The 22,020-nt window shown below is 40.0% G+C and overlaps 2 protein-coding genes across 5 annotated transcripts; one reads left to right on the plus strand and one right to left on the minus strand.

The window, feature by feature from the left end:
- Positions 1-175: 175 nt before the first annotated feature.
- pla2g7 (phospholipase A2, group VII (platelet-activating factor acetylhydrolase, plasma)) lies at positions 176-8,454 on the minus strand. 2 transcript variants are annotated; one of them, XM_030047794.1, is made up of 11 exons: positions 8,316-8,454; positions 7,572-7,699; positions 6,991-7,141; positions 6,793-6,886; positions 6,610-6,678; positions 3,563-3,734; positions 3,095-3,208; positions 2,245-2,336; positions 1,717-1,887; positions 1,330-1,478; positions 176-1,217 (listed from the first exon to the last, which is right to left on the minus strand). In XM_030047794.1, exons 1-11 carry the CDS (start codon positions 8,377-8,379, stop codon positions 1,117-1,119), a joined length of 1,305 nt encoding a protein of 434 aa, XP_029903654.1. In that variant the 5' UTR covers positions 8,380-8,454; the 3' UTR covers positions 176-1,116. The 2 variants fall into 2 exon arrangements, with proteins under 2 accessions (XP_029903654.1, XP_029903656.1); XM_030047796.1 differs by having other exon boundaries at positions 7,572-7,718; positions 8,316-8,439.
- ints9 (integrator complex subunit 9) lies at positions 8,436-21,466 on the plus strand. Of its 3 annotated transcripts, XM_030047792.1 has the most exons (19): positions 8,436-8,533; positions 9,025-9,265; positions 9,634-9,761; positions 9,921-9,981; positions 10,818-10,880; positions 11,056-11,195; positions 11,759-11,845; positions 12,144-12,264; positions 12,435-12,569; positions 13,214-13,325; positions 14,366-14,546; positions 15,759-15,819; positions 16,189-16,360; positions 17,963-18,087; positions 18,859-19,026; positions 19,347-19,445; positions 19,607-19,744; positions 20,993-21,101; positions 21,254-21,466. In XM_030047792.1, the coding sequence occupies exons 2-19, from the start codon at positions 9,257-9,259 to the stop codon at positions 21,391-21,393; spliced, it is 2,049 nt and encodes a 682-aa protein (XP_029903652.1). In that variant the 5' UTR covers positions 8,436-8,533; positions 9,025-9,256; the 3' UTR covers positions 21,394-21,466. The 3 variants fall into 3 exon arrangements, with proteins under 3 accessions (XP_029903652.1, XP_029903651.1, XP_029903653.1); XM_030047791.1 differs by lacking the exon at positions 8,436-8,533 and having other exon boundaries at positions 8,767-9,265; XM_030047793.1 differs by lacking the exon at positions 8,436-8,533 and having other exon boundaries at positions 8,782-9,265; positions 20,993-21,400.
- The last annotated feature ends 554 nt before the right edge of the window (positions 21,467-22,020 follow it).

Consider the following 22,020-nt stretch of genomic DNA (forward strand, 5'->3'; position numbering starts at 1 on the left):
TTTGTGTGGGTGTAATTTTTTTCCTCATTTTTTCCCCCCCTAATATAGCAGGATCTATGCAGTCACTTCATTTCAGTTCAACAATTGAGATGCAGGCAAATTATTTGCTGGAAGATCTAGCCACCCAAGTGAGATTACACAGCATGATTTAACATGAAACAAAGTAGAAACCAGATTTTTATAGAAACCAGATTTATTGGATTCCAGTAATGTACAAATGCAAGTGTCTCAGACAGTTTAGTGTATAAAAGTAGAGAAGCTGTTACATTTCAATAACCCTGGATGAACAGTACTGTGAGTTAAGGCACATTATGTTTGTATATCTGTTACACCCAGGAAACATCTAACCTTTTTTCCTGTAATTGAGTGTTGGTATCCTTTTGATGAGCCTTATGCATAAATAAATTACTGCGACTAAGTTAAATATTGAGTATACAATCAAATTACTATTCTAAGATCATATATAAAAGAAATTAACTTTTTTTTTTTTCTTTTTTAAAGCCAAACCCAATCCTAACCCATTGGATGGATTTGTATCTTATTAAGGGGCTTATCCTAACCACACTGCACCCATAGTTGTTTGTAATGGAGCTTGTATCATGTCAAGAGACATTCATATTCCAGGGAAATGGTGATTGACAAGCTTAAGTATTTTAAAGATGGTTTTATCTACATTCTAGGAGACTATAAAACTTGTATAATGTTCAGCGGTCAAGATTCAACAATTACACATTAGTTTATCTGTTCCAATACAACATTCAAGGCCAAGTAAAACAAATAGTACATTAAATGAGGTGGTATTTTTCTGTCAAGATGTTGGCAGTCATTTGATTCTCTCAGAAAAAAAAATCCAGGCAGAAGTCGAGTCTTCACTGCTGACAAGATGGGGATCAGCTTTCATACCCATTTGCCTGGCCTGACCCTTCAGTCGAGAAATCTGAGAACAAAGATGCAAAGTATCCTGACTGACAGAGACAGTATATCTACCTGAAATGACAAGTAGGCCTAATTTGTCATGATAAAGTCACTCCATGGACTACAGAACACAAGGTGAGATCATCTGACCACAGGCCAGGAGGTCACTGGTATTTCAGCAGCGTCTGAGGCAGAACTGGTTTAGATGGCAGACTGGAGCACAGTGACATTGGTTCCTGGAATGAGGTTGTCGTCCTTCCCGTCAATCAGAGGGTCCCATTGATTGAAGTCCTTCTCCAGACCTGAAAGATCCAAGGAGGTTTTCCCTTCATGTCTTGAATGACAATATCAGCATAATGCAGATTTCCACTGAACAACAACGTTGTATTATTTTCCCCCTCTCTTTCCCCTTACCAAGATGGCGTTGCAGAAAAGCTAGAGTGGCTTTATTGGAGAGGTCCATGGCAATCTCTGGGTCGATGTCTCCCTTCAACTTCATCAGCTTTCCGATCCAGTTTCCTGTGAGGAAGGTGAAGTCTGGGAAACTCTGGTGGACTGTACCTCTGTTTAAGGGACACAAAGGAAAACAAACATTACCACCAAGTCAATAAAAAAACCCTTAGGACTTAACGTATGAATGAGAATACACAACATCTAGACATGAGATGAAAACTAAGGATTTTAGCTAATTATCCAGTGCACTCACTGCTGCAAGCTACTAAAATCCCCAATCCTGTTTGACATCAGGCTCCATTATGTCTAAACATGGCACTGGGAGTGTGCCACTTGTCATTATTGTACCTAATGGTGATCATTTTCCTCTGTATGAGGGCTGACTCTAGCTTCTTCATGCGGCTGATGTTTCCTGCCCACTGGAACTTTTCTGAGTTGATGAAGAAGATGGGCTGCTTCACCCGGGGAAAGATCTCTTCATCTATAGGGAACATCCAGGCGTCCAGGGCTACACCACACCTAATTACAGAGCATGACGGTACAGAGATTAGCCCAAAAATAGTTTAACCCTCTGAAGCCTCTAAGAAGATGATTTTATGTATTTGTTATGTCTGTGAAACATGCTGAAAACCAGACTTCCATACAGACTCAGTCAAGGTGCAAGGTCAGGACTAGGCTAGCTCACCTCTGACTACTGTACTGTAGGACACCATAAAAAAAAAAAAAAACGGCAAATTTTAATAACTTTGCTCAGGAAAAAAAGTAAGTTAATTCCCTGTCTCAGCTCCTTTTTGATGTTCCTATTGTGTTTTGATGTTTTGGCACTGCAGCTCTGGTGTAACACGGAGACCTGGATGACCATTGAAATGTACATACTTGAATTTAACCTCTTTGCACAGCGCTTCAATCACTGTTGCACCCCCGAAGGAATGTCCGATTACAGCTATCCTGCACAGGTCCATGGAGTTCTGTTGGGAGAAAGGGACAGCAAGCGACAGGATGATGAAAAGATGCTACTGTGACTGACTTGATCAAGTGGAAGTTCTGCCATCTGGACACAGAATCAGATGCAACTACTGACTAAACTGATGGAAGGAGCTCAGATAAAGTCTTGATGAGAAATTGTGCACTGTATGACCATCACACATTACTGAAATACTTCTGATCTTCTGATACTGTGCAGTCCAGTGCTTAATCTTACCGATGCCTTTTTTTTTTTATACAAACTTTAGCTGCCAGCATTTCAATTTTTCTCATCAAGTATCATAAGTGAATGTCAGTTTTGGCCAGTCCACTGTGGAAATTTATACTACCTCAACTTATAAGATACAGATGGAAGCACTTTTTTAAAATTTGTTCTTGTAATTTTGTTTACTAATACAACAGTTTTTCCCTGCTTTTTTCATTTTGCTTTTGTCTGCAAGTCTTCTTCCTCCTCCTGTGGGTGCTGATATGTGCCTTTTCTTGGCTCCTTCTGTTTATTTAAAGTGTACATGAGTTTATCTCAATATCTTTTTTGTCATTTTGTGGCAATTCCTATAATTTAGATTATATTAAATTGAACACAACTAGGCAAATCTTGTATATTAAATATTTTTGTTCTTTTTTTGTCTAAATGTGCTACTGGTGCCTTGGCCAGTTTTCTGTTGCAAAATACAAATCCTCTCCAAGACTAGATATAACAAATGAATGTTATCTTCAAAGAATAAAGATGAGAATCTATTACCTCCAATGTCGTCCAGTCAAACTGTGTTTGCAGTACATTCTGCACTGATATCCCTGAGTTGATTTCAATGAGTTTATCCAAAGCTCGAATGCATTCGTCTGCTCTCTGTTTCACCTGGAAACAACAAGAAAGAATACCATAGGGTCAAATGGGAAGAGAAAAAAAAGACATATTTCCAATAATATCCCAGTTTTGAAACGCAAACTCAATATGATGAAATATTTCAAAACACTAAAAATGGCAGGGATCAATGTCTATAATAATAGGAAATTAAACAGCTTAAAACTAAGATGTGAGCCTCTTTTTTCAAAATACAAACAAATAACACAGCATACATTATTTTCACAGTGCTTATAACAGGGCAACATTTTGTTCTAGTGGGGCTCTTTAGTATACCTGAAATATTAAATTAATGAGCATTGTTTCACTGGTTTTATTCCCAAAATGATGAAAACACTTAATTCATACTTGTTTATTTCGGAGGGGGAATTCGCTCTCTCCATGCTGCAGAGCTCTGTAGTACATCCACTCCTCCACCAGGTTGTCTGGTGCCGACACTGATGTTTTAGGCAAGGGCTCATCTCTCCTCTCTGACTCACACTTTTCACGGAAATAATACGTAGCCGAGGCAGACTCATCTCTGCAGTGAAAAGACAACATGACACGGTTATAAATCATGTGTACAGCCTTCAGGCGACACCCTCTTCCCACTCAGAGCACCATCACTGACGGTCAAGAGATGGAATCTGTTGTCAGCTATAAATACCTCAGATCAATCATTGATAGCAATCTCACTTTTGAACGTAACCCTGAAATGGTTTGTAGGAGAAATCAACAACGGTTTTTCTACCTATGGAAACTCGAAGTTTCACATTGACAGGTCCCTGATGACTCTCTTTTACAAATTGTACATAGAATCAGTTTTATCATTTTTCCTCATCTGTCGGTATGGCAGTCTAAATGTCAAACCCAAGAAGGCAGTGGTTAAAACAGTGAATACAAGGAGCAAAATTATAGGTGTGCAGCAGACTAGCCTGTCTTGTGTATTAACTGTCAGGTGGTAAAGAGGCCAAATTCCATCCGGTCTGACCGCTTCATCATTAGCTTCTAACACTACCCTCTGGCTCCTGCTTCCTCAGTCCAGACTCAATTCATCCCTGCAGCCATTACCCTCCTCATCTCCAGGAGGAGGAGGAGGTAGCCTGCCCATCACGACTATAAAGGCTGACTTGTGGGATCACGCTTACACTGATTTCTGTTGCCGGAATTGTCATATTTTGCTTATAATGGTATGCTGGTCATATACTTTATGTTTGAGGATGACAGGAAGTCACGGTTGTTTTGCTGGTACAACAGCTTCAGTTTTGAATGGTGACTCTTGCCGTTATTCTTCCCCAAAACTGAATCCAAAAGCAAAAAGAACAGAATTTACTTGGTGTATTTGTAAATGGTACACAGGTTTCAAAGTCCTATCTGATGAATGATTGGTGTTGGATGATCTGCACATTAATCATTAGTCTTACTCGTCTGTGTGAGAGACATAGTTTAGTTTGCCTCAACTCGTGCTGAACTTTCAGTGAACAAGGGCTGCAGTAGTTCACAATAAATGCTTTAAATGGAAATTATTTTTTTGTTTTGTTTTGTTTTTGCTAGAGACGAAGCAAGCTAATTTATCAGTGTGACAAGGGTACCACTGGTCGTGAGTACGTGAACAGCCCAGCGTTTCATCTTCTGCAGGCATGTGGAACAACGGGCCAGATGCAGCAACGTTCTCTTAAATTTCTCTTATATTTTCTTGTTTCTCTGTTATGAGAAAAAGTAAGAGAAGTCAACTCCAGATGCACCAGCCGTTCTTAACCATCCAAATCTGCTCTTTCCCAGGTGTACTGGATGATGAATCACACCTGCTCACAACGTGGAGGCGTGTCCCAGTGTTTGTTATTAGCATAAGGTAATGCCCTCTGACTCTATATAAGGGCTGCTGTGCCGTGTGCAAAGTGCTCTGGCACATGGCCAAGAACAGGAGACGCCATCAAACAACAAGTCTGCAGGAAGGAAGAGAACCTCAGCTGAAAACAGAGTTGATTGTGACTGTGTGGTTTGAGCTGAGCCAAGTCAAATTTCCCTTCTACTTCAACTTCTACCTCAATAAGGGTCTGAACTGAATGAAACTGAAGTTCTGCTAAATGAACTTAAAATAATAATAATAATAATAAAAGAATAGAAAATGTGACTTTCCAGAAAATCGTTACAGGAATGTCAAAAAGCCAACCATGGCAAAAAAAATCTGTGATGCTGTGACTGTTATCTTGGCAGAGGGATGTACAGTGGCTGAAATACAATAAAAATGGTTTGATATTAAAATGCAGACCAAAAAATGCATTGCCCAAGCGGAGTGTTTCCATGGTGACAACTGCAAGAAGGCAGAACAGTTTATGAAGCCCTGACATTGACAGAGATGCAGTTTATCTGTATAAATGCTCTAAAATTAATTTATTATTCCTAATTTGCTATTAATATTCAAATTCTTAGAATTACTCAAAACATAAAATTATCAAAATGTGATTAAGTTATATTCATTTAATGCATTATTTTATGTTATTCAGTTTTAAAATGAAAGTTTCCATGTGCTGGACAAACACTCTGTGGACTGTGACAATGAGAAAGCTTTTTCTTATCTTGGTAAAAATGCTCTTGACCATTTGGCAAAAATAAGAAAACATGGTGAATCCCAGAAATCAGTGGATACTGGCAAAGTAAGAACAAATCCTGGATATGAACAAAAATTTAAAAAGAAAAAAATTCTTAGTATAGCACTTTCCTGCATCTGGCCGTGTTTCCACAGAAACACAATTAAAATGCTATGGGCAACCACTTTAGCTGTAACCAAGGCGTTTACCTTGATACATTCCAATATGCCCTGTCTGTCCATACATATTCTGTGGCTTTACACTTTAACCTGCAGTGGTATTCCACTTCAATCAACATGAGTGACCGACTAGCTGTGTGCAGGCCATTATGTTCATCTCCATATGGTCCCCTGCACTCTATACTGAAAAGAAATGTGATGACCTGGTTTGTACCATTGTCTGCACACCCTTTCCGCTCCTACTCCACAGATAAACAGACAGCCGCTTATAGAAGAGAGGGGGGGGACTACCGCCTGTCTATGGAGAGTGTCCTCTGGTATGGTGTGCTTAATCTGTACAGCTAACTACAATTTCCTCCGGTTGGCATGTAGAGTTAGATTGAAAGTTTGAGTGCAGATGAAGCTATAGTTTATAATTCCATTAGTTAATGACTTTGACACTTAATTACACCCTATACGTTATATATTGTATACTGTGCTCAGAGTAATGATTACAGATTGATCCTATCTTCATTTGAGTACTATAAAGAAGCCCTTTTGATTTTTGCACCAACACTGACACATATTCCAATACATCATTACATTAATAGATAGAAAGATAATATGCAAACTTGGGGAGCATTAACTGTGATGAATGTAGAAATACCTGTGTTCCACCGAGGCCACAATGAAGCCCTGAGAAGCCAGTTCTGCACATATAGCTGAATACAAAGTCCTGGAAAACAAGTGAGATTTAAATTAGACTATTCTGGATGAGTGATAAATGAGCTTAGCTTATAACAGTATGTAGATACTACAACATGATGAGTCATAATCGTGTTGTGTGTACCTGAAGGCTCCAAGGCCATGAGAGAAAATCACTACTGGACATTTTTCATTTGTTTTAAATGGAGCGTCCAAGTAGGCTGGGATCTTAAAGGATCCTTAAACAAACAGAGAGTTGATGTGGATCAGTTTCAACAACAGACGTGTGTGTAAGTATGTTTCACTTGTTATCTTGTGTCCATTATTGAGTGGGGATATTCACCGAAGAGGTAGTTGAAAATCTTTTCACTGAGAGATCTGTTGATTTTCATGAAGTCTGCCAGACCATTGAAGTACTCTCTGCACGGGATCCAGTCTGGTTTTTCTGCACTTTCTGACTCTTGACAAGGATAGTAAAGCCGGAAGAAGGTGCCCTGTTGGCAGGACAGATAAAAACTTCAGAAAACCGAGTACTATTGCTTACTGTGATGTGATTAACAGTGGTGTAGACCAAACGGGCTGCTGAAATAGAATGGTTGAATGCAATTTTTGTTGTATGGTCCCTGTTTCAACTCAAGCTGAACTTTGAACCCTTGTCCTTGTTTGGTGTGGCTGCCAGAGTGAACAGGGCAATGTTGTCCTCAGATGAGTGTTATTTTAATCACTGCAATTTATGGCAATATATTAGCTGTAACTAGGGGGAATTATGCAATAATACTCTGAGACTTGCCCTCTTTAGGTGTTTAATTTTTACTGTGCGTGCCGACAGCTTTAGGCTTTAAACCCCAAGCTGTGGTATTCCAGTTCAATCATACTTTAGACCCTGATGTTAGAAATCTAACACCTGAAACAGGGTAGCTTTACCTGTGTGGTGTGATCCATCATGAAGTCTGTGCATCCAACAGCATTGGGGCCTTTGGCTGGAGGGATCCCCAGGTTATTACTGCAAGCGTTCCCCATGGTAAACACACAGAGCTTGCACCTCCTCTGATCTACCAAACGACGAAGACGCTTATGTGACACACAAAAGGGCAAAGCCAGTGATCACACAACTGTAATGTCATGCGGGTGACTAGACAGGGATGGCAAGACATAATGTGACTTATACCCACATTTGCACTGTCAACACTAATTCCTGGTAGCAAATGATACATGTGAGCTGAAACTGAACACATATCTAATCCATTTCTTTCTTTCTTTCTTTTTTTTTTTTTTTTAATTGACCAGTCAGACACAGACCATTATTCGGGGATGATTTTAAAAAGCCCAAGGATGAGGATGTGTATTTTTTCCTCTATACCATCAGTTTCTAACTATAATGACATGTTAGAAGATGAAGTGGCTTTGTTTTGATGTCTGACATGTGGAACTTAGGTTATTTTAGCCTTATGTTGGCCCAGAGACACCCACAGAGATTTATTTCGCTAACTGGCTACGATGTAACTTAGATTAAGTCCTTCAGCTCTTGTTGTAGGTTGTCAGTAGACTGTTCACACTTACAAATTCAGAATTCAAGCTCAGTTACACTGTCACTCATTACAAAGGGCTCGTCAGACCTTGGGTTTTTTTTTTTGCACTGACATGAAATGTAAACGGGCTCATCCTTACCTGTCCTTGTCCACGCGTAAATCGTCTTGGCTAGCAACTGTACGAATCCTCCATTAGAAAACATCGACCTCCACAGCTTGACCAGCAAGCTAGTTAGGTAACTTTTTTCCGCTCAACAGCCAAGAAAAATCAGATATAAGAACAAAACAACGCCTACCGGATGTAAAGGAGCGTGGTCGGCGCTAACGTAACAATTATCAGTTTCGCAACATTACAAGGTGATTTAACTTCTGATATGTGACTCAAGAGAGGTTTGACAGCTCGCTAGCCCATGGTGCCTGCTAGCTAGCATCACGGAGCAGCAGCAGAGCCGCCGGTAGGCAGAGTTTGGCCACTGCAGGGGTTTATAGTGGAGTTTAACTCATACATGTATTAGTCTGGCTTTACGGTGTCTGGCATCCCGCTGTTACAGTGTTAAATACATTACCTGCATGCAGCCGACACTTTGGAGCTTTACACTTAGTATTGTCACCCAAAGTTATTAAAGTTTAGAATTTTTCATTTGCTGTTGTTGTTATTTCGTTTGTAATTTTTATTTTCAACTCAGCTAAGTTGGCTGACTTGGACTTGACCAAACTCTCGGATGTACGGCTCTGGGTGTGGGACTGTCGGGGCCACAGGCAGCCAGCGTGCACGTGCGTTTGTTGACAGCGTCAGCAACGCTTTGATTGGCATTTTGTTGTGTTGCCCGCTGGTTTTCTTTGTGTAGCGACAGACAAGCAAACATTTGGTGGTTCGCTCCGTGTCTGGCTTGTCCGTGGTTTGGGGGAGTATGTCCTGTATCGGAAACGTTACACTCCAGCACTGTAGGGGGCAGTAAGCAGTGACAACGCCGCGGAGGACAGTGTGAACCCAAACCACTGCAGGAGGATGTGATGCTATGCTAGCAAAGCCAACAAGCTAAACCCGATTTATCCATTATTATCCCGTTGGTGTCAAAAATGAAACTGGTGAGTAAATCATTTTAGTAGTATTACTGTTTAAATAACTCTCACCGACGACAATATTCCTTTTATTCCTTACTTTTATAAATCAGCACCTGCTACGTTAGCTTAGCAGCTAACAACTTAGCAAAACTTGGCAGTCCTTAACACAGAGCCAGAAGAATATAAATTGATGATGAATGTGATGTGAGTTTCTCCTTTGCTATACCCATCAGACACACTGACCAGCACTCTTGTCTGCAACACATGTGAGGTGCTGTTTAGGTTTGCCCTGCACTCAGTGTTAGTTAGACATTTACTGTCTTGTCTGCACAGTTGTAGTAGTTTCTCTCCAGTGTTGTGTTTAATTCTGCCTTTCCTCTTATGCCTTGCAGTACTGTCTGTCCGGTCACCCGACCCTGCCCTGCAATGTCCTCAAATTCAAATCCACTACCATCATGTTGGACTGTGGGCTGGACACTACCTCAGTCCTCAACTTCCTGCCCCTGCCTCTGGTGCACAGGTGAGTCAGTGGCAGCACCTGGCGCTTCATACTGCATATTGCCTCTCAAAGAGAAAATGCACACACACAATTTGAATTATATAGATCTAAATGGAATATTCTAGTATTTCACATCTCGTTTTTCTGTATTATGCTGAAGACTTGTGTTTTGTCCTTCAGCCCAAGACTATCCAAGCTTCCTGGTTGGGTTTCTAAGGATGGAACAGTAAACCTAGAGAAGGTATGGGAATCTAATTTGTGGTCTCTCTGATATGTGAAACATTTATCCATGGACTTGCTACTAGGGATAGACCGATTATTGTCTGAGGTAGATTATCGGCTCCACTATTTGCTCTTTGCTAGATTTTCAGTGTTGGTTGTTTTCGCCAATAAGCCGACCACTTTAACCCCCTGGCGCATAGCGGTCACTACAGTGGACAGCTGTTTAAAAGTCCTAAATTCAATGGTTTCTATGGTGGAATTGCATATCAGCTGTTAGAATGATCTCTGTTGTACCCCTCCATTGAGGTTTATGCAGAGACTGTCAATTCTTGTTGCTGAAAACATGTTAATACTACTGTCATGACATGGTAATACTAGTCCTGCATCCTTGAAGAAGTATGGAGACTCATAGAAATGTTCATGCCCTAAGAAGAGTAAAAACACATAAGAAAAAAAATCTTGACTCAGGTTTTCATAATTCATGCATCAGAGAGTTGAAAAAAAAAAAAAAAAAAAAAAAAAGTGGCATAGATCTGCTCCCTCCTGCCTCTAGTGTAGTGCCCACTGGGAAATAAATCCATACTGAAATTTGATATTCATGAATTTAAATAAACACTCAATATTTTCGAAATATTTAGCATATGCATTATGCGTATATATACATGCATGCGCATTAAAATGCAGCTCTATGCTTTTATTTAAAACACTGATGTTTTTACATTTACTGTTAATGATTATTGTTGGAAAATACCAGCTATTGTTCAGTGAGTTTTCTAATAACCAATATGGATGTCAGCCTTAAAATTGCCACACCTTTTAACTAAATAATTAAATATGATTTTGTGTATTATGAAGGAGTTGAAGGAGTGTGCAGGAAGAGTGTTTGTGGACTCACAACCAGAATTCTGTCTCCCTGAGGTACTAAACTGAATTTCACTGCAAACATTTGTTTTCTTGATTAAAAACACTGTTGTACTTTACTGTGATCAGTGCTTGTACTACAATTTTACCACTACTAATAATAATGATAATTACAATAAATCCAGAAAATAATAATATCTAAACTAGTCCTTTCCACTGATATGCATCGTAGAAAGAGTTGCTGGATCTGTCTACCATTGACGTCATCCTCATCTCCAACTACCACTGTATGATGGCTCTGCCCTACATCACTGAGCACACAGGCTTCACTGGGACCGTGTACGCCACAGAGCCCACGCTGCAGATAGGCAGGTAGGGAGACTCAAGGGAAGAAAACATCCATGATAATATCTTTACTGTAGGTGAGAAATTACATTTCCCTGCATTTGGAACCACATATCTTTCCCTGGTGGCCTAGGAGTGAATTCTTTATTGACTCTACCTCCCCTACTCTGTCTCTCCTTCCACTTTCTCACTGCCTGAACAAAGAATAGAGGTAGATTCCTGCTCAGTGTTACTTTGTGAAGCTGTGTGGCATCATTCTTTTTAAACAAAGGATTGGTGTGTTTCTGCATAATTTGTTATTGAACACAGGGAAACACAGGCATTTGTTTATAGGGAGTAGTGCATGGCAATGTTTTTTTTTTTTTTTTTAAATCATGGTTCAGTGAAAGGAAATGATAACCTACTTATAAGTTTTTTTTAGTCATATTTGGTTATGAGTTTGTTTGTTTCATTAGTTCAGTTTTCAACTAGTGGTCCAAATGACTGTTATTTATTGAATTATGTCCTCTTACTCTGGTCGCCCAAAACAAAAGTGGCTGGGGTGCCATATTTTAAGAACTGTTGCCTGGTTTGTGCTCCTTTGTACTCAGACTGCTGATGGAAGAGCTGGTCAACTTTATGGAGAGAGTACCCAAAGCCCAGTCTGCCACCTGCTGGAAGAACAAGGAAATACAGAGGTAGGCATGAAGTAGTCTGTCTGTTGCTCTGGGAAGAAGTCTGAAGTCCTTAAACTGACATTATTCATTCTGTTTGACGAAATGCATAATAATAATAACAACAACAGCAATAATAATAATAATAATGATAATAATAATGTTGCACATATAAGCAACTACACATAAAATGACATGTAATGTTACTTGTTTTGCATTATTTTATGATAATGCCATTTCTTTTAAGTTGATTAGGCACTTGAACACGTGAACAGTGTTTTTGTTTGTTTTTGATACAGATATGTTTGTTATGTTATATTAGGATGCTTCCTGGCCCTTTGAAGGATGCAGTGGAGGTTTGGACGTGGAAGCGATGCTACAGTATGCAAGAAGTCAACTCTGCCCTCAGCAAAGTGCAGCTTGTGGGTTACTCCCAGAAAGTGGTAAGAAGTGTTTTTTTTTCTTCCTAAAGTCTTTGCCTGGGGATATGTAAAGGCTACATGTAGGCAACAAATGCAGGATCATTCTGCCTTTACACAGACTGTCTAACATATTTGCCTCTTTGTTAGTTTTTCTGCTGTTCTCTCATATTGAAACTCCTCTTGTTCTCCAGGAGCTGTTTGGGGCTGTCCAGGTCTCCCCTCTTAGCTCTGGGTACTCACTGGGCAGCTCCAACTGGATTATCCAGTCTCATCATGAGAAAGTTGCTTATGTGTCCGGCTCGTCCCTCCTCACTACACATCCACAGGTAGGATGAAATTACACATGGGGCTGGTGTGACCTTAGTAGTCTAAGCTTAACCTTATAAAAATATTCTATCAATCTATGTGGTGCTAGCGTTTTAATTAGAAAACTGCTTTGATTAAATGTTTGATCTGTGTAAAGTACTCTTGGAAGATGAATCAAACCCTCCATGTATTTCAGTTTTTATTTGCGAATAATTTACCAGCAGCCCTTGCTCTGCTGCCCGGAGTAAGACCCATTACCTGATGTACTTGCTGTAATTATTTACAAATTTTTGAGAAAATGAGATGAATGTTTTTTTCTCCTTTTATGTATTAATTGAAAAACTTAATGGCAGAATTCAAAAAGTGTTCAACTAATATTGCAGCTGCCTTGTAAATCAGATTACCTTGTACGCTAAGCAGAGTGTGACACGTTTGGCCTCCCTGTCGATACAAGGCAAGGATTAAGGTGAATCTGGAAGATGATCCTTTTGGAAGTTAGATAATGTTTGTGAGCTTTTCCTAGAGACAATTGGAAGGGACCAAGAGGCCGGACATGGCTCATGCTGTGATCGATTTACACGGTAGTCTGTCCTGTGAAGCTACTTTTTCACAGGTTTGGTGTGAATCTTATTCTCTGGTGTTCTCTCTCTCCACAATCTCCCAGCCAATGGACCAAAGCTCTCTGAAGAACAGTGACGTTCTGATTTTAACGGGCCTCACTCAGATGCCCACCGCCAACCCAGATGGCATGCTGGGGGATTTCTGCAGTAACCTGGGTGGGTGTTACATATAGAAATAGAGTTCAGGAGAACACTCCAATAATGCTGTCTTTATTTCATCATAGACATTTAGGGCAAGACACCCTTCCTCTGAATGTAGACTTGATATGTCCAAGGCACAAAGCATATCAGTGGAACAAACACCACAGTGATTGAGTCTCTTCAAAAATCATCAAGTCATCAAACTGGGAAATGACTGATGAATGACTGAGCCAGAGACTTTCTACATTAATTGTCTGTAAAGTAGCCATCACATGCATAATGCTTAAGACTGCCTTTGATTTCTTGTCCAAACTTAATAGTAAGTTAGTTCAACTTCAATTGCAGTGTATACTGATCTATCAGATAGCTTTCTTTTTTGTCTCTTTCATGTAGGCGAATGTATCTTGAACAGCAATAGCCTCTCCTTTATCAGCACATCGAGTCATGATCTCATCTGTGAGAGCTGTTCTCTCAGATGCCAGCAAATTCCATTACAGCTTATGTTTTTTATTCTGAGCACACAAATGTCCCTGTCCACGAGTCAGGGTGGTGTAGGTACCAGGGACACATTTGAATTGGACTCAGTTCATCATTAAATTCAGACAAATCATCAAAAAGATACCATCACAATATTCTGCTATAGTCAAAAGTCATTAGATTCATTCAATGGAGTCAGTATTAATATTATGTGTTTTATCAGTAGTTAGTGGGTAGCAGTTTGTACTGAAAGAAAATTGCCTCATCACATTTCCTCTATGCTGCTAGCAGTCTAGAGGACACCAGCATGCACCATTATGCATGTATAGATGTGCATTATAATTTTCTCAAATTTATCTAAACAGTCATGACAGTTTAAAATTTTGATGACAAAATCTAGCAAAATGATCCAAGTTGGTAATGCCTGTTGGAGTAAAGCCTTCAAATTTACCTATTATTAACAACTGTAATATTTCACAGTGATTCTCATGATTTGCCCATAATCACGCATGTTTACCTAAAGTAATGCTTGACTGCTTGAGGAATGATATTGGCTGTTGTAACATTTGTTTCTGTAGCCATGACGATTCGTGCAGGAGGCAATGTGCTGGTGCCGTGCTACTCCTCAGGGGTGATATATGACCTGCTGGAGTGTCTGTACCAGTTCATTGAGAGTGCCAGCCTGGGGACCACGCCCTTCTACTTCATCTCACCTGTCGCCAACAGCTCGCTGGAGTTCTCTCAGATCTTTGCTGAGTGGTAAGGAACCATTACCCCAAATTTTCTCAGGAAGGTAGAGCACAACTACACAGAGATAGAATAAGATAAAGTCAAATACTGACATGCATCACTGTTGGGATTTTGTTTTATAGCCAGACCCAGGTAAAAAGAAAAATATATATTATGATTATACCGTTTGTACTGCATTCTGTTTGTACTGTACTCATATTGCGCTGGAATATTATTTTGTTTGCTTCATTTAAGAAATATTTCAGCCACATCCCTTTTTTTTTCATCCGACGCATCATATTTGCCCTGATATATATCCTGAAACAACATAAAACTGCCCTAAAGATCTTAAAATGATTTTTTTTTTTTTTTTTTTTAGAAACAGTGCAAATCATCGTATACATTTGATTCTTTACACACTTTGCTTGCATCGATTTTGTCAAGTAATGGTTTAAACAGACAATATTGCTAGTACAAAAGTAGTCCTGAACTCCCAACAAACACGCCCACCACTTGCAGAGGTAAATCTGTTGGCAGAAAATGCAGATGCATTTTTAGTCAACAGTCTTCTTCAGAGCATCCGAACAGAGATGTACAGAAAAAGATTGTTGTCAATTTTTTTTTTTGCCAATTTTATGCCTTTAAAATTGTTAACCCTGCAAGTGGTGAATCTGTTTGTTGGGATCATTTGCTTGTGATTTCACCCTGAGACCAGCACCCCAAGTCATTAATCAAGTCTACTAGTAGCACCAGCAGTTCACTTTAAACTCATCAGGCAGACATTATTGTTTTATTTGGTCAGTTATCATATCAGAGCAGTGATACAGCAACTGGTATTAGTGCTGAAGTCAAATACCTTGATAATTTGACCACATTGATCAGGGGACTGTCAGGATATTGTCCTTGTTTTCTGACAATACCCTACACTGTGACAACAATGTTGTTATGTTGGAATAGCTGTGCTTTCACACGATCTTAATGTTATTTCACAGGCATTTCCAGACAGCCAAGAAAAGGGAAAACACTGCTAAAAACAATGCTTTTTGGCTGAGGCTGTCCTTCATTACAGTTAGCTGATAACGATGTGATCATGTTATGGAATTTATTACTTGTCAGTTTTTGTTCTAAAGTAATAGTGTCTTTTAAGCTAAAGTGGGTTGTGCATCTTTATACAAAAGACAGCAAAAGAAAATAAAAACTACTCAGAGTTCAAAAAAAATTTTTTTTTTATCATTCCACCAGGCTTTGCCACAACAAGCAATCAAAGGTCTACCTTCCAGAGCCTCCTTTCCCCCATGCAGAGGTAAGTGTGACTGGGATGCAGCAATAATATTCATCCTGTTTGTATCAGTCAGTTATCATACTCTCCTCATATTATCATGTATGAGAGAAATCATTCAGCATGAAAACAAAACACTTCTACACAAGTTGTCAGTATTGGAGATGTAATGTTGTGGTGCTTGTTCTAGTGTGAAAATGGTTCTTTCTCTTATCCAAATTTCTATTCTAAAAATGGATTGTGTATTTTTCTCCAGATAAAATAACAGGTGTTTAAATGTCAGTATCATATGAGGCAGCTGAAGTGTAGCTAGCTAGCCCACCACTGCTGAGTCATCAGAGAAGAATCACTGATGTCGCTTTTGTTTCTTATGCTTCCTGCTTATTGATTCAGCTGATCCAAACCAACAAGCTGAAGCACTACCCCAGTATTCACGGAGACTTCAGCAGCGAGTTTCGTCAGCCGTGTGTGGTGTTCACTGGTCACCCCTCCCTGCGCTTCGGCGATGTGGTTCACTTCATGGAGCTGTGGGGCAAGTCCAGCCTCAACACCATCATCTTTACAGGTGAGGAATGAAGCACGCCGCAGCCATTCTCTACCTGCCTCTATGTCTTACTTCTCAGCTTGCTTGTTTTCAGATGGAAAACTGGGATGGTAAGAAACACATGTAGCCCAGAAGCTTCAGTGGCTTGGTGAATCTTTGCTTTTATCTCAACTTTGTGGGTCCTGTAAACCACCTGAAATGGACCTTTGTTGAGCTGTTTAATGAGAAGTTGTCATTAGTGATCAGCTACTACTCTGTGTGGTCTGTTCTTTGAGGTGTAGCTGCAACAATCCAAAGAGCAAAAATAGTCTAAGGTTAAAAACAGTGAAAATCTACAGCAAAAGACAAGGTGAGAACTGTAAGTGTTACACAGTGGAGGTCAAAAACAATAATAGCAGGTCATCGCATAAAAGCAAGTCTAGAAACATAAGTCTTCAGAAATGGGTCTTAAAGATGATATACATTTAGCCGGGATGAACTCCACAGGCAGGTTGTTCCAATTAGGAGACCTTATGACCTCTTAAAAAATGCTAGACAAAATCCTGTTTTTCTAATACATACCATGTCAAGCTGGTATAAGTCAAAGCATGTCTACATACTGCCCTCTAATCTTCAGATTAAATTTTTGTTTCTTACTTCTCTGCTAAATGTGATCACAGAAACCGTAACAGGTGCAATGCTCAAACTTGGCAGACAGGTTGGAATTCTCACCAACTATTGAGACAAACAAAAAAACATCAGTTGACCACATGGTGGCACTATAATACTGAACTTTGTGTTTGAACCAGAACGCTCTGAAACAAGTCTTTTTTTTCCTAGATTCTGTGGGTCGAGATGAATCGATCCATGTAGGCCATGCCAACTTCTATACATATATAACACTTACTTCACTATATGTACCCTCCCATCAGCAAGAACAGAGTACCCTAGGTTCTCTTTCTTTTATCACATAAAATACAGAAGATAAAGAGTAAACTTACTGACCCCAATGCAGTAACAACTTCAGAGTGATTGTCATCCATGTATGCAAATAAACAGAGATAAACAAAAGTTGCTCTAACCTTTTAAATGTAAACCAGAAGGCATTTTTGCCTCTGTTCTTGACTCTTTTGATTTGCAGATGGAAAATAAACTTTGCAGCTTTCTGTAACTCTAAATAGAAGTCTGCTTTGCTCCAGTGTCAAAGAATACATGTGCTGTTAAACTTTGTAGTCATAACATACTGTTAGATTGTATTTCAAAACCTTATATGAGAGCCCTTTTTCTCAGCAGGCATTTTGAGATGATTTAGCTCAGTGAGCACAGGTGTTAGTAATAACATTGATTAAGTGTAGCTGAGTTTTTCCAGCGAGCTAACATTCACAACACCAGAGCCCCGGCTCTGTGAGACCTAAATGGAGCACAACTTTAATTAACCTCATTACTTAAATCATTACATCTATGTTTGCCTGCTGTGAAAGAGGTTTAACTAGGAGATTAGTTTAAAAGAAAAAAAATCAGTCATGTATTTCTAAACAATAGAGTGTAAACAAATCTAGTAGTATGGCTGATGCTGGCATACTGGAAATGGAAAATTGGTACGTGTTTCTGTAAAAGCCTCTGATTTTTCCGTCTCGATCTCAGAGCCAGACTTCTCCTACCTGGATGCCCTGGCTCCCTACCAGCCGCTGGCTATGAAGTGTGTCTACTGTCCCATAGACACACGGCTCAACTTCCACCAGGTGTCCAAGCTGCTCAAGGAGGTCCAGGTGTGTGTGCTGTCCACACTGACAGTAATCTAGAGCTGGAACAGAATCAGAATTTCTGTTGATTCCTGCATGTTGCTGTGCCTGTCAACGTTATTTTGGAAAAATAAGTAATTTTGATGAGTCCTTTATTAAGCGTATGCATGTTCCAGCCACACAACTCAATAAGAAGACTGAATGAATTCCAGTCTGGCATAGTCAGACTGTTCCAGATTTTGTTTTATTTTGTGATCCTTTTTTCATTTTTAAACAATGGCTTTTAGCCAATAACACTGGGGTAAAGGGCCATTTTGCTTTACTTATTGTGTTTACTTTAGTGCATTGTGTCATAGCTAAGCCCAGCCAAGTCTGCAAAATTTTAAATGAATTAAGAAGCCAGACTGCGCTCTGTGAATTGGCAGAAAAACAAAGAAAAGTGAGACGACTTTAAAGAAACATACATGCAGATGTGGTCTGTGCCAGCACCAAAGAAGAGTGCTTTGACAGATTGTCTGTAAGCATTGATCTGATCACAACAGACCAGGCAAATCAAGGTACATAGTGCAGATCCTGATGACATTATTTTAGCCGTAATAAGGAAGTCCTGAAATATATTGCAGAAAATTTGTACATTAAAATAAGAAAGTAATCCTTTCAAAATCTCTCACCATCACTTCTGCAACTCAGCAGAATCAAATCATATTTCAGAATGTCTGTGAAAGCCAGGTGAATTTGTTCTTGTTAAATGTCTATTTTAGTGTACCCTACAGGAGTTAACCTTTGTCGCTCCTGCAGCCCCTCCATGTGGTGTGCCCAGAGCAGTACACCCAGCCTCCACCATCCCAGTCCCACCGCTCGGATCTGATGCTGGAGCTGCAGCCCCCTCCCATGCCCTACCGACGCTGCTCTGTCCTCAGCCTGCCCTTCAGACGGCGCTACGAACGCATCCACCTGCTGCCCGAGGTGAGACACATAATAGCTGTAGCCAGTATAGTTTAGTTCCCATGAGTACGAATATGTCCTCTTCACGTATGGTTAAAGAGCTCAGTAAAGTCAGCTGACATTGTTGGAATAATTTATAGAAATCAGTACCTTTGGGAACAGATGGTGAGCACATGCATCTCAAATTTTCTCAGTGTGTTGTTGGGTGAATGGTAGTGTGATGTGGTGCATTTTGGTGCTTAGAAAGCCTGAATTAAAGATTGATATTCAAACTCCTGTCAAATAACAGGTGGAAAATTTCCATGTCTAAGCAACTTCATGTGTGATTTTCCTGTTCATAGCTGGCCAATTCCCTAGTGCCCTCAGAGATCAAACCTGGCATCTCTGTGGCTACTGTGTCTGCCGTGCTGCACTCCAAGGATAACAAGCACACACTGCAGGTGTGTGTTTGTGTGTATCTGTGTGTGTCTGTCCTATGAATATGTTTGATGTATATAACGTGAGATAAAATCAGCCAAACACAACATATTGCCAACACCAAGACTGACTGAAGTTGATTTATCTGCACAGCCAACTGACAGTTTCTCTTATGTATTGCCAGTCGGTACCTAAACCCCCTCCAGTGCCTCCAACCAAGAAGAGGAAGCGTGTGATTGAGGAGCCCCCTGAGGTGCTGGCCCCCAAGCCCCTGCTTAGTGGAGCTGTGCCCCTGGAAGCTTTCCTGGCCACATTACACAAGGTCAGCCATGTGCCAGCACCAATGCGAACCCCAATGTCATGTTGAGACCAGCCAGCAGTTCAGCTTCACTTGTGTGTACATTCCCCCTCCTTGATCTAAGAAGCATCAGTCACTCTCTGTTGCTTTAGTAGCACCAAAGGAGGTCTGGTGATTGTAGCTGGTAACTGAGTACAGCCCTGAATTTTATCCCACCTGAAATGAGATTCTTGAGTCTACAAAGCAATGGAGGCTTTATGACATTGCCATAGTTTATACTAGAGCAGCAAAACAAACAAACAAAAAAAATCCTCATTTACTTTTTAGAATAGAAACACATAACAGTGAACAATTCTTACTTTCCAGGGTGTAGCACAAACATAAAAGGAAGCAGGGTGGCCTGTCAACTGTGTCTACTTAAAGAGAATCAGCAAGAGAATCAGAATCAGCTGAAGTGTCCTCGAACAACACACTAGGCCAGGGGTCGGGAACCTTTTCTTCCTGAACATTTGGGTTGTTTTGAAACTGGAAGGTGTTCAGATGTCCTAAAAATAATTATGTAACAGTAGCAGCTTAGTCTTTTGCTATTCAGCAGATGGCACGTCTACAAGGAACAGAAAAAAGCTATAAACGAATGACATATGATTTTTTTTTTTCTGTCCCCAATTCCCTTAATATATTTTCATCATCAGTGAAAAAGTTCATGTTGAAATGACTCGGTCATATCTTAGGCTATCTGCATTTACTGCATCCATGCCATCGTATAGTTTTTGTATTGTATTTGTATTTGTATTTTGCATTTGCCCACAATTGGAAAACCTTGCGACATCAAGGTTGCTTTTCTGATAGTAAAAACTAAAACGACAAAGCGTTGAGCAGATTTCTTATCATCACATTACAGTCCGCTGAAAGAAATGACAGTTATGGATGTGCAATGGGTCAGGAGTAATTGACGGCACTTAAAAATGAGGCATAAGTAAGCAAGGATGGCTTATTCATTAAATAGCTATTGCTTTGATTCCTTTGTTCGCTGTAGCTGACCTTGATCTTTGCTCTGGAGGGGGAGCAAGAAATAAGACAATTTCCCCACAGGGATCCATGAAATTTCCAATTATTCTAAATTATAATCAAAAGTAGCCAGCATTTGGATGGTGGTTATTTCCCTGCCTGGTTTTGATTATCTTACAGCTGTAAATGATGGTCAGAATGAACATCAAGTGCCTCATCATGTGGAGGAAGTTGATTGTGCATTTTTCTCCTTCTCCTCCGCAGCATGGCATCACAGAGGTGAAGGTGGAGGAGACGGCGGACGGACACATCCTGCACCTGCAGGCAGAGGACACACTGATCCAGCTGGAGGAGGATGGGACGCACATCGTCTGTGACAACAATGAGCCACTGCGCACCACCCTGCGAGACCTGGTGCTCCGCTTCTTGCAGAAACTCTGACTTGAATCCTCTCGACGTGTCCTCCTTGATTATTACTTTGACAAGTGTGTTTCTGCTTTATTGGACTGTGGATAGAGACACAAGTGAAGGGAAAGAGGAGGAGGAGGAGGAGCGTGACAGACTCAATGGTGAAATGTGCTTTCATCTACTGTGCCATGGAGTGCTGCCACCGCAACCATTTACATGTATTTATCTTTGTCATGTTTACAGTAGTGTTACTGTAAAGTTGAGTGGCTGTAAAATAGTATTTTGTATTAAATTGTAGTATTTTGTATTAAAACAGATTGTTTTCAAGAACACCTGGCTGTGGCTACACTAACACTGAGTTGTCATGAAGAAGTCAGATCTTGTTGCAATAAGACTGAACCTCATGCACTTTAACAAAACGGCTAATTGAACAGCTGCTTGGTTTGTGAAACGAGGTAAAAAAAAAAAAAAAGGGGGTCGCTTCAGTTCAACTTGTAAACATTTCAAAGCTTCTCAAGTTCCGTTAAATAACATTTGCAATCTGTGTATTACAAGGTTTGCTGTGAAGTGGCTGTCATTGCAACATTAGAAGTTATCAGATGTAAGAATTGAGAATAAGGGTTTGTAAGCTGTGTTAGTCAATGTTTTATAGGTCTGATAGAAGCCAAGTGGTTCTGGGATAAACAATTTATTTCTGGAGCTAAAATGGCCCTCATTCAAGTTTAAAATGCCTGTGGTTGGTAACACCCAAGGTAACCTGAAGGACATATTTGGTTCTCACCGATCTTGAATACTTAAATTGCATTTGGTGCAACAGAAAGCAACATTTCATGCCTAAGTATGTGTAAGGTGCCAGTTTGGCTACTGTTCAATGAGAACAAGTG

This window comes from Myripristis murdjan, chromosome 24 (genome assembly GCF_902150065.1).
Source record: "Myripristis murdjan chromosome 24, fMyrMur1.1, whole genome shotgun sequence".
In the NCBI taxonomy this organism is placed as follows: Eukaryota; Metazoa; Chordata; class Actinopteri; order Holocentriformes; family Holocentridae; genus Myripristis; species Myripristis murdjan.